Here is a 17,155-nt window from a genome sequence, read left to right as displayed (position 1 = left end):
GTCACTTTGTACCCAAGAAAGTCAATCTTGGATGCCGTGAATGTGCATTTGTCCTTGTTGAGTGTCACATTGTGTGAGTTGAGCGAGCACCACGGATAACGCTGATCATGTTCTGCTTTGTCCCTTCCATGCACGATGATGTTGTCGAGAAGTTGAGCACTCAATTTCTGTCAAGACTGAGGAGACAAACGTTTGGAGCGCACTTGGTGCTGCGCTTAGTCCATAGGGAATTCTGTGGTAAAGAAACACGCTGTCATGTGTAACAAAGGCCGTAAGGTGTCGACTTCACTCAGCCACTGGTATCTGGAGATAGTTCCATCAAGTCATGCTTCGTGAAGACTGTGGAGTCATGAAATTATGCTGTTAGCTCTTGGATCATGGGGAGCAGTTACTTGTTTGGAATAATTGCTTTGTGATCGATTTATGGTCAACGCATAGTCTAGGTTTTCCATTTTTATGTTGCGCAACGACTAGGTTGGATATCCATTAGGATGATTTGATTTATTCAACAATACTGTCTGTTTCCAGTTGTTTCAGCTGCTGTGACAATTTGACATGGATTGCGAATGGCAACCATTTCAAATTTTGTGAAACAGGCGAAATTGACGCGTCAACACGAGGAGCATGGCAGGACCTCTTAATCTCACCAAATCTATTGAATAAGGAAGGATATTGCTGTGCATAGTCTATATCATCGATCATATTAATGTGTGCTCTGGTGGGGCCTGCAAGTTTAAAGCCAGGCTTATCAAACAGGTCTAATCCCATAAGGTCCCTACCTTTGGCACATAGAACGTGAACTTGTCTAGGTTGACATTTTTGGAGTGCACTGAAACTGTGATTGTTCTGAAGGATAATTGAGCCATCATAAGCTGGAAGAGTGTTTGTCACTGGAGTGAGAGAAAGTTGCGGAAAATAACAACAGTTAGAGGTCTTCGCCCAATCTGTATACTTTCACACCCACATCAAAGAGGAGTGACACTGAAAAGCCTGCGAGCGGGACTGTGCAATCTTTGAGGTGATCCCCCGACATGGGACTGGGCGCTTTACTGTCTGCGATAGTATACGCATATCATATTTCATTCTCAGGAATAGGTTCATCCATGTGTCGAACTGACAAAGTCTTCTTTTTCGATGACCTGCATACCTTCGCGAAGTGATTCATCTTTGAGCATGAGTTGCACTTTTCCTCTCGTGCTGGTGTTTTGAATCCATGGTTACCCCCACAATTTGGGCACATTTTTGAGGGTGCCTGACCACGATAGGGCAAGTGTTGATGACCCTGTTGAGGTCTCTTTGTCTGTAACCCATGCACTTGAGCTGATTGGGCAAACTGAGTCCGTGACCCTGAGCCTGAGGGTATATTTTTGTGTAACATCTTCAAATCTAACATGGCAGATTCGATTTGGATGGCCAAGGATGTAGCCTTTTCCAAAGTCAAATCATTATCCTCCTTGAGTAGGCATTTCCCAATTCATGAGATTGAAGTTTTTTCAATTAGTTCATCACAAATTAGATCATTAGTGTGACAAAATTGCATGTAGAAGCCAACTGGTACAACGGTACCACATATTGTTTTATGGGCTCACTATTTCCCTGGCTTATCTGGCAGAACGTGTATTGTTCAATCATCACAGTTTTCTTCCGGTCAAGGAATTTCTTGAGAGTCCATACCACCTTATTGAATGTAGATGTATCATCCGTCCGCTGCTCGAATATATGTTAGCTTTCTGTTCCAAGGCAATGCACATGTATTGCCTTCTTGCGGGTCACTTCTACATCTGTACCATCCATACTGTAGCAATCAAGTAGGTTTTAAACTCAGAAATCTATCTGCCCCACTGCATGAGAGGATCTCCCGGCGATGACAGGAAAGGCGTAGGGAAGGTAAATTTAAATTATTTGCCATACGCGTTGCCAGATGTTCTGTTTCGTACCCCAAACATGAAGAAACTAGACTCACAAGTTCTGCATGTGCATTGCTTTATTCAAATGGCTGCCCGGATCTGCCTTTGTTTCACTTTTGGAACCAAGCCCCCTCAGGGTTGACTGACAGCATAGTGAGCAGTCTTAAAAACACAGCACTGAGCAATCAAACACAACAGTAAGATCCTGCATTTTGCTTTGAGATGTGCAACTGATCTTTTGGCCATTTCCAGTTAGGAAAAAATCAGCAACGTAAACATTTCTTTCTTCCTTTGCATCGAAAAAAAGTCTTTGATATATTTCAGGTTGGTAAGCTGGTGTAATTTTATTAGTGCAGCTGAAAATGAGTTAATCAACAAAAGTAAGCATTTTAGTAAGTGTATCTGGTACTCCACCTGATTTTAAATCATTGAAAATGACCAAAAAATGATATTGAACTATTTAATAGTTTCATTGGTGTACACTCGTCAGTTTCTTAGTAAATTAAAGTTTTTCATGTTAAAATATTTTTAATCATGCTTATAAATGCCTTTGCTCTGAAGAAAATTAGCACAATTTGAAAAGGCTTCCCAAAGTGCAATTAGTGGAATCTTGTAATTTTGACCTGGAGGCACGGCCAGTTTTGTGGGCAGGGCATGATTCGAGTGAATTGAATCTTGAACCAATGTAAAAGATCCTGGAAAACAAACACAAGTGGCTTTGGGCAAACCTCTCTCACGTTAAAACTTGCACAATCTTTTGCACTGGAATCTGGGCACAAAACTAATGGAATTTTTTTACCCCATTATTTCTGCATGTGATGGCGAACATCTTCTATTTCTTTCACTCCAGATCCATAAGTATGTTAACTTTGACATAAACAACTATTGCGCTGCTTCATCGAGATGGACTTTCACTCTTTATTTTAAGTCAGTCAAAAACTATACAATTGGAGAATTGTAATGAACTCAAGACGATTGTGAAACTTGGTTATTCTTAAAACATCTTATTCTAGATCTCTTTCTCTTACTTAGGTAGTGGAATGTAAATTAAATAAAATTTACGTCCGGGTCCATTAATGCCTGTGACATATTACATGTTGGTTTATATTCCAAAGTGGCTTTTAACCAAGTCTCTTACTTTGCATGGTCAAAAACAGTTAATAAATTACTCAGAACTAAACTGATCATTTGAATCAATTTTATAAATGTTTGAATATAGCACTTTTTCCTCACCTGTATTAATATACTTTATTTTCACAGGTAAACTGCCTGCAAACTGCAATTGATTTTCTGGTTTCTATTGTTATTTTACCACGTATTAACGGTAAGTAGCAACCTGGAAAATATAACTGGACTTAACAATTATTAACAGTTATGAAAAGTTGTGATTTACACTAGCGTTTTTCTGCATTAAAAGCAACACTAAATTCCCAAAAGTACAAAAATCCCTCAATTGCTTAAAAATGTAACTTTAGTTCTCCTAATGGCTGTGAGTTTCTTGGAAGAGCAGCTGAATCATAAAAACCAGGGAAGTCACAGCTTCAGTGCCTGGTCTTTTGAAGTAGCCGTTTGCAGCAAGAACTGCAGTAGAAGTTAAGGAAACAAAAATCAATTAAGATTCCCGCTACTGACCACAATCTAGCAATACTTTGCTCCACAGCATAGGCTCACATATTATGTATGGTCATTTGCCTGAGGTTCTGCAAACAATCGATGCTTTCAGGAGAGGAAGAGAGTGCAGAAAATTGGTGAAATAAATGTCATCTACTTTTGGAATATTAGTAAGTAATAAACCATAACATAGTTCAGGTGGTGAGTGAGGTTCCTGTCGCCAGCACATACTCACACAATTACTCTCAATGTTTTAATATGGTGTAGGGAGGAAGACAGATCTAACTTCCAAACTTTTAAGGGCAATAAATAGTTACTGTCACAATCACTGAGAAATTTTATGGAGAATCTAAGAAGGAATTTCAACCCATTAGCAGTACGCCAAGGCTGAAGGCAGAGGGGACTAAGAAAAGGAAACCAATAATGAAGGAAGGGAAAGGGAACCCTAGCTGCAGATATAAGACTGCAGACAAGTAACAGGGAAAACCAGCACTCAGTTTCAACCTGTTGGCTGCTGACATTGAGGTTGTGCTTTACAAGCTGTTTGCAAGAAGGGTTGTTCGCATTGTCTCCGTACTACAGCATGGTACCACACCTCTATGTCATCAATGCAACTTAATGCAAGGAGAAGAGACAACTGTCAGCCCACAGTTGACAGTTACTGCCAGCATTAAGCTTCACAGTAGCCATAAGTATTCTTGCAGCAGATTCTTGCAACACAATTCTGCACCCGCCTCTCTGCTGACCCCGACCACAATAAAACAAATCATCCAGTCATTGCCACTTGGTGCGCCAGGGCCAAGAGAAATGGTTGATGGCATCTTCACAGCTGTGCAGCCAAATAAGGCTGCCATGCCTTTCTTCATGTAAAGTGACTAAAAGCATGACATACTGTGGGAGGGGTGTTTCTGAGGAAACATCAACATTTTGGTTCGTTAGGCATTCACATATCTTAGTGATGCTGTCAAAGCCTACTGGTGTTTCTTCCTTTGGGAAGAGGAGTGTCCCCAGCACTACGTCTGCCAAAGCAAGGTCATTTCACTTCTATCTACAGATGATGCCGTGCAGGTGCTGGCAGTTAGACACAGAGCCTAGTCTGGCGTCACATTGTGAGTTTTTCTTTTCTTCAAGACACATCAGTCAGGGGCATTCCCATTGGAAAACCCATTGCTGCTACTAGTAGTACTGGGAAAAAGACAAATTAGCATCAAATTGCCACAAATACTCATGAGAACCTAAGCATCAACAGTGGGAGAAAGAAAACAAAAATAGATAAAGATAGAATTGACACAGATAAAGATACAGCTAAAGATACAATTACATTTATTTTGTTGTTTCCTTTCCACGACATTCTGATTGTTTATTGCAACCTGGATTCCCAGATAAAGTTCACGTTCTTAGCATCATGCGTCATGCACAACAGAACTGGATGCAGTAATAAAAGCAGAAAGTGCTGGAAATACTCAGCAGGTCTGGCAGCATCTGTGGAGAGAGAAGCAGAGTTAATGTTTCAGGTCGATGACCTTTCATCAGAACACTGATGAAGGTCATCGACCTGAAACGTTAATTCTGTTGCTCTGTCCAAAAATGCTGTCAGACCTGCTGAGTATTTCCAGCACTTTGTTTTTATTTCAGATTTCCAGTATCTGCAGTATTTTGCTTTTAGAACTGCATGCAGGCTTGAAATGCTCTGAAATTAATGTTAAAATAAAACATCATCTGTTGGAAGCTTCTAAAGCTGCTGGTCCTGTCCACCAGAAAATGAGTTGGACCATAACCCAATGCAGTTCTGGCAGGCTGCACTTCACCCATTTTCCTGCAACTGGTCCTCTTAAGGCCAGCTAAAAATTGAGCGGTATCAGACAGGGAATCCCACGACATATGGCAGCATCATGCACTCCCAGATATAATGGTTAAATGCAAAGTAAAGCTCTCTTTTCTCTGTCCTGACTTTGAAAGAACACCCCTACTGAATTAGAATGACTTTTTCTACTTCCTACCCCAGCCATCCTGTGGCATGTCTGAGTGAAACTGTCATTTCACATGGATCCTTACCAGATAGAGAGGCCTTGCACCTTATCAGTTTGGGCTGCCTTTGCAATCAGGTGCCAGAGTGTAATGGCCAATGTCTAGTGTACCATCCAGTCCTGCCTTCTCCATCACTCACAACAAGTACCTTGTAAAAAAGTTTAAATTTTGCAAGTGTATGGATGGGTATCTTTAAGGACTTTTACAATCTTAAAATTATCTTAATAGCAAAATGTTCAGCTCAGTCTGGCTAAATTGAGTTTAGTTATATCGAGCATCTAAACAAATATTACAAATGAGAAAAGTATATTTTCCATTTGCGAACATTTATCTCATATCCAGTTATAGTGGGTACATAACTTTACCCAAAGGATTAATGGAACACATAGAGGAAATGCTGTGCATAAGGGCTTAATTTGCAATCATCCATGTTATTTTTACAGTTAATCACATCTTGTTAATTTTATTACAGCAAAGTAGGTACCATGTTATAAAAGACTTTCACAGCATACAGTTCAAACAGAGACAGGACTATCTCTCTTAATAATATTATTCAATTCACTTCACAATGACCTGCTGTAACAGCAAAATATTGTAAAACAGACTAGATTGTTTTTCTCTGGTCCCTAGGAACAGGTGTTTTGAAAATTGGCCCGTAACTTTTCCTGTCATGTCAAGTAGAAGCAAAAGCAAAAACATGCAAATATAGCAGTGACAGTCATTGTTAATAATGAAAAATATGTATTTTGTTGCATCTTCATTAGGATAGTCCTGAAAAAATAAACTGTGCAAAATGATGTATATTGTATAAAGACCTTGTTAGAAAGCATGTTTAAGGCATGATCTCACATTTTCAACAGCTTTTAATTTTTAGGTTCAATCTTACTGTTTAGGATGTTCTTGAGTATATCACAGACTTATAATCTTGATCATCTTCCATTCTGTATATAAAATAAATTCAACTGCTACAGCTAGATAAACTGGGTTGTAGAGTGGGTGCAAAACTGCCTTTTCAGGCCTAATTTTAACCTATTCAAAACCCAATCACTTGCACAGAGTTAAAATCGGGCCCTTCATCTCAGAAATCAATTCTAGCCAAAGATGTTGGGATAACGTTCCTCACTTTCTGGTGTCAGAGTATAGAATCATACAGCCAGGAGGCAGTCACTCAGCCCATCGTGCCTGTGTCAGCTGCTTGAAAGAGCTATTCAATTAGTCCCATTTCCCTGCTCTTTCCCCATAGACCTGCAAAGTTTTACTTTTAAGTATATATCCACTTTTTTTTTGAACTTACTTAAGTTAAGAAAATAGTATTAGAAAATATAATGGCACTAAAAACTGACAGAGTCCCAGGATCTGGTGGTTTCAAACTCAAGAGAATTAGGTGAGAAAATTGCAGATGCTTTAGCCATAATCTTCTAAAACTCTCAAGTCAGGAATTCTTCCTTTAGATTAGAAAATTGCAAATGTAATTCCATTATTTAAGCAAGGTGAGAAAGATAAACCAGGAAATTATAGCCCTGCTGGTCTAACATCTGCGTGGGGAAGTTATTGGAATCTGTAATTAAGACAGGGGAATATCTATGGATGTAAGTTATATGGACTTCCGGAAGGCATTCAATAATAGACTACTAACGAAAATTTAAGGTCATGGAATTGAATCTAAATTATTGTCTGTTTAAGAGATTAACAAGGTAGTAGAAGATGGAAGGTAGGGATAATGGATATGTAATCGAATTGGAAGGAAGTGAGCAGTGGTGACCCACAAGCTGGGGCTTCAACTCTTCACTATATTAACAACGACTTAGATAACACAATAGAAAACCATATAACCAACTTTGCTGATGACATAAAGATTAGTGGCACAGTAAGTGGCGTGGACAGGAGCATAAAATTACCAATAAACTTTTATAGATTAAATGAATAGAATAAACTGTGGCAAATGGATTTCAACACAGATAAATGTGAGGTCATCCATTTTGTATGAAAATAGAATAGATCCCAACCATTTTTTTTTGAGGAACAGTGGCGTGCAAAAAAGATTTAGTGGTCCATGTACACTGATCACTAAAATGTAGTGCTCAGGTACAAAAAATAATCAAAGCGCCTAATGGAGTGTTGGGCTGGATTTTGTGTTCGAGGCAGGGCTCCTGGCGCAGGGCTAAAAAGGTGGGGGAAAGCCCGCCTCTTCCTTTTCGTGGCCCCCTCCCCCCAAGCAACCCTCTGGTGTTTTCAAAGCTAAGTGTCCCGCACCGGGATCCCTGTCCCTTTGAAGACAGGGAAACTGTGTTTAAGGGCTGTCAGCCAATCAAAGGACTGGTAGCTCAGCGGTATCAGCAGCACCACCAGGAGCAGTGGCCACTGCAGGTACTGCAGATGGTTTGAATCCAGGCCCAGCATTGGAACTCCGGACATCTGGTAAGTGAGGCAAGATCGCCGGGGCCAGTCTGGAAGGCTACAGCCTTTGTGTTACAAGAGGTGTCCTCCCCCCATGGCGGAGGCACCTGCCTCCGCCACTGATAAGATCCCAGGTGGCGGCAGGAAGAGACTCTTAATTGGTCATTAATAGGCCACTTAAGAGCCTCAATTGGCCACTGGTCGGGATGGCCATCATCGGTCTATCCTGCCCCGGGAAGATCGCTTGGCAACAGGCCCTCTGCCACCCCGTTTCCACCCCCCCCAGCCCCCCAACCACCCGTCGTGATACTCTGTGCCCCCGCGCCTCTAACCCTGCCTCAGGGGGCCACATAAGATCCTGGCCGATATATCTAGAGTGCTAGAATATCAGGCAGAACAAGTTTTGCTGCAGCTATACAAAGCCTTGGTTAGACTACATCTAGAGTACTATGTACAGTCTGGACACCACACTTTAGAAGGAGATTCACCAGAATTTTACCAAGGCTCCAAGGATTAAATTCTGAGGTCAGATTCAATAAACTAGGGTTGTTTTCCCTGGAATATGGAAGGCTAAGAGGTGATTTGATTGAGGTTTATAGGATCTTGAAATGAACTGATAGCGTAAAATTAAAGAGAGATATTGATAGATTACGAGAATAGGTAAAACTGTTGCAAATGGATTTCAACGAAGGCAAATATGAAGCCATTAACTTTGGACCTAAAAAGGATAAAACAGGATACTTTCTAAATGGTGAAAATCTACAAACAGTGGAGATCCAAACAGACATGGGGGTCCAGGTACATAGATCTGTGGATGTACCTACACCAGGTAGACTGCAGCACTTCAAGGCAGCGGCTCACCGCCATCTTCTCAAGGGTAATTAGGGATGGGCAATAAATGTTGGCCTTGCCAGCAAGGCTCACATCCCAAGAATGAATTCAAAAAATCATTAAAATGTCATGAACAGGCACAGAAAATAATCAAAAAGGCTAATGGAATGTTGACCTTTGTATCTAAAGGAATAGTGTACAAGGGAGTAGAAGACGTGTTATACAAAGCCTTAGTTAGACCACATCTGGAGTACTGTGAGCAGTTCTGGGCATCACATCTTAGGAAGGATATATTGGCCTTGGAGGGAGTGCAGTGTAGATTTATCAAAATGATACCTGCACACCAAGGGTTAAATGACGAGAGAGATTACACTAAGATAAAAGCAAAATACTGCGGATGCTGGAAATCTGAAATAAAAACACAAAGTGCCAGAAATGCTCAGCAGGTCTGACAGCATCTGTGGAGAGAGAAACAGTTAACCGGCTGGAATTTATTTACCCGCTGCCAGGAGTGGCGGCAGGTGAAAAAAATGGAGGACCACACGTGCGGGATGCGAGTCACATGCCGCCTCGGTCTTCCTCATGGTGACCCATGCTAATGACCCGGTCAGCCTAGCTCCCATCCCAATCATGTGGAGGGGGCGGGCTCTCTGACACCGGCAATGGCGTCAGCTGCCTGTGTGCACGGCTGGCGCCCTTTCAAAGGGCAACCAGCTAATTTAAATTTTTAAAGTTATAGCACCACCCCCCCACTGTTCTGAACAAAAATCGATCGCCCCTTTCCCACCCCCCCAAGAACAGCAAGATTCAGTAATTGCCCTCTCCCTGCAAAACTCTTAGCTTTCAAACATGACCTTTCCCTCCCACCAAACTGAACAAAATGCACAAGTCACCCCTTCCCACCATCCCCTACACTAATGATGAAAATGTGACCCTGTTCCCACCGGCCCCCCACCAAAAATCTTAACTTGCCCCCTTCCCAACCACTGCAGCGCCTACTTTCCCCAGACAGGAAAGTGAAGGCATATGAGCTCAGAAGATCGTGTCCCAACATTAAGATTGGAGGTAAGTTTATTTAAATATATTCATGTCATTAATTTAAATATTCAAAGCCGGGTCCCATCATTCAGCAGTGGGGGGGTGGGCACCACAGATTCTCGTCGCCGCCAGGAATATAAGGTCTGGCCCTCCCAGCATTGGGCTCCGTGGCGAGCCACTGCTGGTACAATCTTCCGCCCCCCCACTCCCCCCCACCCCCACCCCCGGCCCCACCACAGAGCCCGACAATGGGAGCTCTGTCCAATGTTTCAGGTCTGTGAACTGGCAAATCTTAGAAATGCAAAAGGCTTTAAGCAAGTGAAAAAGGGGAGGGAGGAAGAAGGGGGAGAGCAGAGGGCAGGAAATATTAAATGACAAAGATGTTACAGAACAAAGGCAAAGGGAGTGCTAATAGTTGTATTAAAAGACAAAGCATTAGTCCAGAGAGTGTTAATGGCAGCCCCGACACCTCGTCCCCTTCCCACGGCACCTTCCCATGCAATCGCAGGAGGTGTAATACCTGCCCTTTTACCTCCTCTCTCCTCACCATCCAAGCCCCCAAACACTTCTTCCATGTGAAGCAGTGATTTACTTGTACTTCCTTCAATTTAGTATACTGTATTCACTGCTCACAATGCGGTCGCCTCTACACTGGGGAAACCAAACACAGATTGGGTGACACCAATTTGTGGAACACCTCCACTCAGTCTGCAAGCATGACCCTGAGCTTCCGGTTGCTTGCCATTTGAATTCACCATTCTGCATCCATGCCAACATTTCTGTTCTGGACCTGCTGCAGTTTTCCAGTGAACCTCAACGCAAGCTTGAGCAATGCAAGCTTGAGGAACGGCACCTCATCTTCCGATTAGGCACTCTACAGCCTTCTGGAATCAACATTGAGTTCAACAGTTTCAGAGCATGACTGCATTTTTTATTTTATTTTTTAAACCATGGGCTTGTCTTAAACATGTTTTTCAGGTTTTTGCTTCACGACAGAGCTGTTCATTATTCCGCCATTAATACCTCCTCTGGACTAATGGTTTGTCTTTGAATACAACTATTAGCGCTCTCTTTGCCTTTGTTCCGTGACATCTTTGTCATTTAATCTCCCCTGCACTCTGCCCTATTACACACCTTCCCTTTTGTTTAGTTTAGAGATACAGCACTGAAACAGGCCCTTCGGCCCACCGAGACTGTGCCGACCGTCAACCACCCATTTTATACTAATCCTACACTAATTCCACATTACTACCACATTCCCACCTGCCTCTACATTTCCCGACCACCTACCTATACTAGGGGCAATTTATAAAGGCCAATTTACCTACCAACCAGCAAGTCTTTGGCATGTGGGAGGAAACCGGAGCACCCGGAGGATACCCACGCAGACACAGGGAGAACTTGCAAACTCCACACAGGCAGTCCCCAGAATTGAACCCGGGTCGCTGGAGCTGTGAGGCTGCGGTGCTAACCACTGCGCCACTGTGCCGCCGTTCTTCTTCCGCCCTCCCCTTTTCACTTGCTCAAAGCCTATTTCATTTCTAACCTTTGCCAGTTCTCTCTCCACAGATGCTGCCAGACCTCCTGAGTATTTCCAGCACTTTCTGTTTTTATTACATAAACTCGGGTTGTATTCCTGAGAATTTAGAAGGTAAAGCAGTGATTTCATCAAATTTTTCAAGTTATTAAGGTAAACAAATAGGATTGATTGAGAAAACTGTTTCTGCTGGTTGGGGAGTCTAGCACCGGGGGCAGAGTCTAAATATTTGAGTCAGACCTTTCAGGAGTGAAATCAGGAAACATTTCTACACACAGAGGGTGGTAGAAGTTTGGAACGCTCCTCCACAAATGACAATTGATGCTGGATCAATTGTTGATTTTAAATCTGAGATCGAAAGATACTTGTTAACCAATAGTATTGAGCGATATATGGGCAAAGGTGGGTATATGGAGTTAAATCAAAGATCAGCCATGATGTCATTGAATGACAGAACAGGCTTGAGGGGATAAATGATCTACTCCTATTCCGAGAGAAACCTTGTCTCCTGCTGGGAAGTCTAGGACAATAAGCCTCTAAATAATGTCCAGGCCACTGAAGAAAGATGGTACGAACACTTCTTCACACAAAGGGTGATATAAGTGTAGAAATCTCTCCCACAAAAAGTAGCAGATGCTAGCTCAATTAATAATATTTAATCTTTCAGAATGATAGATTTTTGGTAGCCAAGGATATTAAGGGATATGGAGACAAGGTGGCACCACCACTGACCAAGCTGTCCATGTCCTAAAGGACATAGCTGCTGAACTGGGTCTGTGGCAGGTGGTGAGGGAACCAACAAGAGGGAAAAACATACTTGAACCTGTCCTCATCAATCTGCCTGTCGCAGATGCATATGTCCATGACAGTATTGGTAGGAGTGACCACTGCACAATCCTTGTGGAGACAAAGTTCTGTAACCTCATGGCCCAGCATATCCCCCACTCTACCATTACCATCAAGCCAGGGGGATCAACCCTGGTTCAATGAAGAGTGCAGGAGAGCATGCCAGGAGCAGCACCAGGCATACCTCAAAATGAGGAGTCAACCTACTGAAGCTACAACACAGAACTACTTGCTTGCCAAACAGCATAAGCAGCATGCGATAGACAGAGCTAAGTGATCCCATGACCAACAAATCAGATCTAAGCTCTGCTGTTCTGCCACATCCAGTCGGGATTGGTAGTTGACAATTAAACAACTAATTGGAGGAGGTGACTCCACAAATATCCCCATCCTCAATGATGGGGGAGTCCAGCACATGAGTGCAAAAAATAAGGCTGAAGCATTTGCAATAATCTTCAGCCAGAAGTGCCAAGTGGATGATCTATCTCGGCCTCCTCCTGAAGTCCCAGCATCACAGATGCCATTCTTTACTCAATTCGATTCACTCCATGTGATATCAAGAAACGACTGAAAGCACTGAATACTGCAAAGGCTATGGGCCCTGACAACATTCCAGCAATAGTACTGAAGACCTGTGCTCCAAAAATTGCCACACCCCTAGCCAAGCTGTTCCAATACACTGGCATCTACCTGGCAATGTGGAAGATTGCCCAGGAATGTCCTGTACACAAAAAGCAGGACAAGTCCAACCCAGTCAATTACCGCCCCATCAGTCAACTCTCAATCAACAGTAAAGTGATGGAAGGTGTTGTCGACAGTGTTATCAAGAGGCACTTACTTAGCAATAACCAGCTCACTGATGCTCAGTTTGGGTTCTGTCAGGGCCATTCAGTTCCTGACCTTATTACAGCCTTGGTTCAAACATGAACAAAAGAGCTGAACTCAAGAGGTGAGGTGAGAGTGACTGCCCTTGGCATCAAGGCAACATTTGGCCGAGTATGGCATCAAGAAGCCCTAGCAAAACTGGAGTCAATGGGAATCAGGGGGAAAACTCTCCTCTGGTTGGAGTCGTACCTAGCGCAAAGGGAGATGGTTGTGGTTGGTGGAGGTCGATCATCTGAGCTCCAGGACATCACTGCAGGAGTTCCTCAGGGTAGGGAAATGGTGTTAGGGAAATTGATGGGAATGAAGGCCGATAAATCCCCAGGGCCTGATAATTTACATCCCAGAGTACTTAAGGAAGTGGCCCTAAAAATAGTTAGATGCGTTGCTGGTCGTTTTTCAAAAGATGTAATAGCAGAGCACTTGGAGAACAGTGACAGGATCGGACAAAGTCAACATGAAAGGGAAATCATGCTGGACAAATCTACTGGAATTTTTTGAGGATGTAACTAGTAGAATAGATAAGGGAGAACCAGTGGATGTGATGTATTTGGGCTTTCAGAAGGCTTTCGATAAGTTCCCACATAAGAGATTAGCGTGCAAAATTAAAGCACATGGGATTGGGGGTAAGGTGCTGACATAGATAGAGAACTGGTTGACAGACAGGAAACAAAGAGTCGGAATAAATGGATCTTTTTCCGAGTGGCAGGCAGTGACTAGTGGGGTACCGCAGGGATCAGTGCTAGGACCCCAGCTATTCACAATATATATTAATGATATAGATGAGGGAATTAAATGTTATATATCCAAGTTTGCAGATGACACAAAGCTGGGTGGGAGTGTGAGCTGTGAGGAGGAGCAGAGAAGCTCCAGTGTGATTTGGACAGGTTGAGTGAGTGGGCAAATACATGGCAAATGCAGTATAATGTGGATAAATGTGAGGTTATCCACTTTGGTCGCAAAAACAGAAAGGTAGATTATCTGAACGGCGATAGATTGGGAAAGGGGGAGGTGCAGCGAGACCTGGATGTCCTTGTGCACCAGTCGCTGAATGTAAGCATGCAGGTGCAGCAGGCAGTTAAGAAGCCTTCATAGCGAGACGATTCGAGTACAGGAGCAAGGATGTCTTGCTGCAATTATACAAGGCCTTGGTGAGACCAGATCTGAGTGCAGTTTTAGACTCTTTATCTGAGGAAGGATCTTCTTGCAATGGAGGGAGCGCAGCGAAGGTTCACCAGACTGATTTCTGGAATGGCAGGACTGATGTATGAAGAGAGATTGGGCCGATTAGGCTTGTATTCGCTAGAGTTTAGAAGAATGAGAGGGGATCTCATAGAAACCTACAAAATTCTAACAGGACTGGACAGACTAAATGCAGGAAAGATGTTCCTGATGGTGGGGGAGTCCAGGACCAGGGGTCACAATCTAAGGATAAGGAGTAAGCCATTTCGGACTGAGATGAGGTTGGATTTCTTCAGCCAGAGAGTGGTGAACCTGTGGAATTCTCGACCACAGAAAGCAGTTGAGGCCAAATCATTAAATATATTCAAGAAAGAGATATAGTTTTTAGGGCTAAAGGGATCGGAATACGGGGAGAAAGCGGGAAGAGGGTACTGAGTTTGGATGGTCAGCCATAATGGCAGAGCAGGCTCGAAGGGCCGAATGGCCTACTCCTGCTCCTATTTTTCTATGTTTCTATGTTCCTAGTGTCCTCAGCCTAACCATCTTCAGCTGCTTCATCAATAACCTTCCTTCAATCATAAGGTCAGAAGTGGGGATGGTCGCTGATGATTGCACAATGTTTAGCACCATTCGTGACTCCTCAGATAATGAAGCAGTCCGTGTAGAAATGCAGCAAGACCTGGACAATATCCAGGCTTGGGCCGATAAGTGGCAAGTAACATTTGCGCTACACAAATGCCAGGCAATGACCAACTCCAACAAGAGAGAATCTAACCATCTCCCCTTGACATGCAATAGCATTACGATCACTGAATCCCCCACTATCAACATCCTGGGGGTTACCATTGACCAGAAACTGAACTGGAGTAGCCATATAAATACCGTGGCTACAAGAACAGGTCAGAGGTGAGGAATCCTGCAGCGAGTAACTCACCTCCTGACTCATCAAAACCTGCCCACCATCTACAAGGCACAAGTCAGGAGTGTGATGGAATACTCTCCACTTGCCTGGATGGGTGCAGCTCCAACAACACTCAAGAAACACGGCACCATCCAGGACAATGCAGCCCACTTGATTGGCACCCCATCCACAAACATTTACTCCCTCCACCACTGATGCACAGTAGCAGCAGTGTGTACCATCTACAAGATGCACTGCAGCAATGCACCAAGACTCTTTAGACAGCACCTTCCAAACCCGCGACCTCTGCCACCTAGAAGGACAAGAGCAGCAGATGCATGGGAACACCACCACCTGCAAGTTCCCCTCCAAGCCACACTTCAACCTGACTTGAAACTATATTGCCGTTCCTTCACTGTCGCTGAGTCAAAGTCCTGGAACTCCCTTCCTAACAGCACTGTACGTACCCCATGTGGACCGCAGCAGTTCAAGAAGGCAGCTCACCACCACCTTCTCAAGGGCAATTAGGGATGGGCAATAAATGCTGGCCTAACCAGCGACCCCCACATCCCCCGAACAAATAAAAAAAAATGGAGTGAGGATACAGATCAGCCATGATCTTATCGAGTGACAGAACATGCACTTGGGGCTGAATGGCCTACTCCTATTCATGTTACTATTGAATCTGCTTCCACTACCCTTTCAAGCCGAGCATTCCATTTTTTAACTCACTGCTTTAAAAAACTTCTCATCTACCCAGCCACCTTCCCCCATCCCCAGAGTAGAGTATAAGGAACTTTATTCTGTACTTAGCCTGCGTACCTTGCTCCGGAACTGCTTATTGCCGACAAAATGGAAAACAGAGCTGGTACAACATCCACACCTCCTAGACAACAAAAATTCACCTTTTTAAAGAAATGTCATTTTGTATTATTCACATAATTGCTGTGTTGCAGGTGCACGCTCAACGTGAGCTGTTATGCAAACTCTTGCATGCGATATATTAAACTGAAATCACTAGCTTTAAAATGGGAAAAATATCTTAAAGTTAAGAGGTGGACACTGAGTAAAAGAAAATGCTCCAAAATTATATAAAAACATTGCAGAAAATGTTATTTCAACCAAAATAAACATATAAGCAAAACTAACAGCCATAAATTAGAGATCTCCACTTCAGCATTACCGTTGCATCCTGGTATATGCAAGGCATAACAAAACAACACTCTTCCCTATGTTGAACACATTTGACGATCAGCTTGTTCTAAACTTTGCATTATTACAGTATTTTGCAATTTTTGCAGTAAATCAAATGTGAAATGTGTTCATTGTGGGGATGGGCAGAAAAAGCCTATTGTTAATTTTAGAGTGATGTGCATAATATTTATAACTGACATGAAATCTACTGTTTTATACAGCTGCCCTGGCTGATGGATACCCACTTCCTCTGATCGAACACATCAAGCTTTCTAATCTTATTGTACAGCCACACAAGGTAAAGTTACTTAGTTATAGAACGAGTGAATAAGGAACAGGCTCCTAACATTATGAAGCAATATATGGTACAATACATTAATTATATATGAAGGCTATATTGCAACAAGCATACCAACCAAAAATAAGGTTCCACTATTATACTATAAAATACAACCAAGTTGCAACAATATAAAGGAATATAATGTAGGGGGTATTAGTGCATTTGATACTCAATGGGCTGAATTTTGTGCAGCCAGAGGGAGCGGAAGTGGAGGCGTGGGGAGCCTAAAAACCAGGACAGACGCGCTTGTGCAGACACTCAAAGTTGTTACATAGATTCCAGATTTTGTCAGCAACAGGAAAGCTTAGAGGCAGCGTTGCCACTGTCAGCCTGTGGTGCTGGGATCTCTTCCTGTTTGGTCTATATTTCTGGTGCAAGGGTACGGTGGGCATAGTATTGGGCTCTCTGGCCAGTTAGGCTATATTTCAGGCGCTGGGCTATCTGCAAGGGTGGGAACTGTC

General features: G+C 43.0%; 1 protein-coding gene across 1 annotated transcript in view; it reads left to right on the top strand.

The window, feature by feature from the left end:
* The window catches only part of LOC137378264 (bactericidal permeability-increasing protein-like), a 112,326-nt gene extending 95,641 nt beyond the window's left edge, over nucleotides 1–16,685 (top strand). Inside the window, exons 14-15 of the mRNA XM_068048504.1 lie at nucleotides 3,168–3,231; nucleotides 16,576–16,685. Coding sequence (XP_067904605.1) covers nucleotides 3,168–3,231; nucleotides 16,576–16,685 — 174 coding nt within the window. The remainder of the gene's footprint in view (nucleotides 1–3,167; nucleotides 3,232–16,575) is intronic.
* The last annotated feature ends 470 nt before the right edge of the window (nucleotides 16,686–17,155 follow it).

Source organism: Heterodontus francisci, chromosome 16, assembly GCF_036365525.1.
Source record: "Heterodontus francisci isolate sHetFra1 chromosome 16, sHetFra1.hap1, whole genome shotgun sequence".
NCBI classification, from domain to species: Eukaryota; Metazoa; Chordata; class Chondrichthyes; order Heterodontiformes; family Heterodontidae; genus Heterodontus; species Heterodontus francisci.
This window is presented reverse-complemented; position numbering and strand designations above follow the sequence as displayed.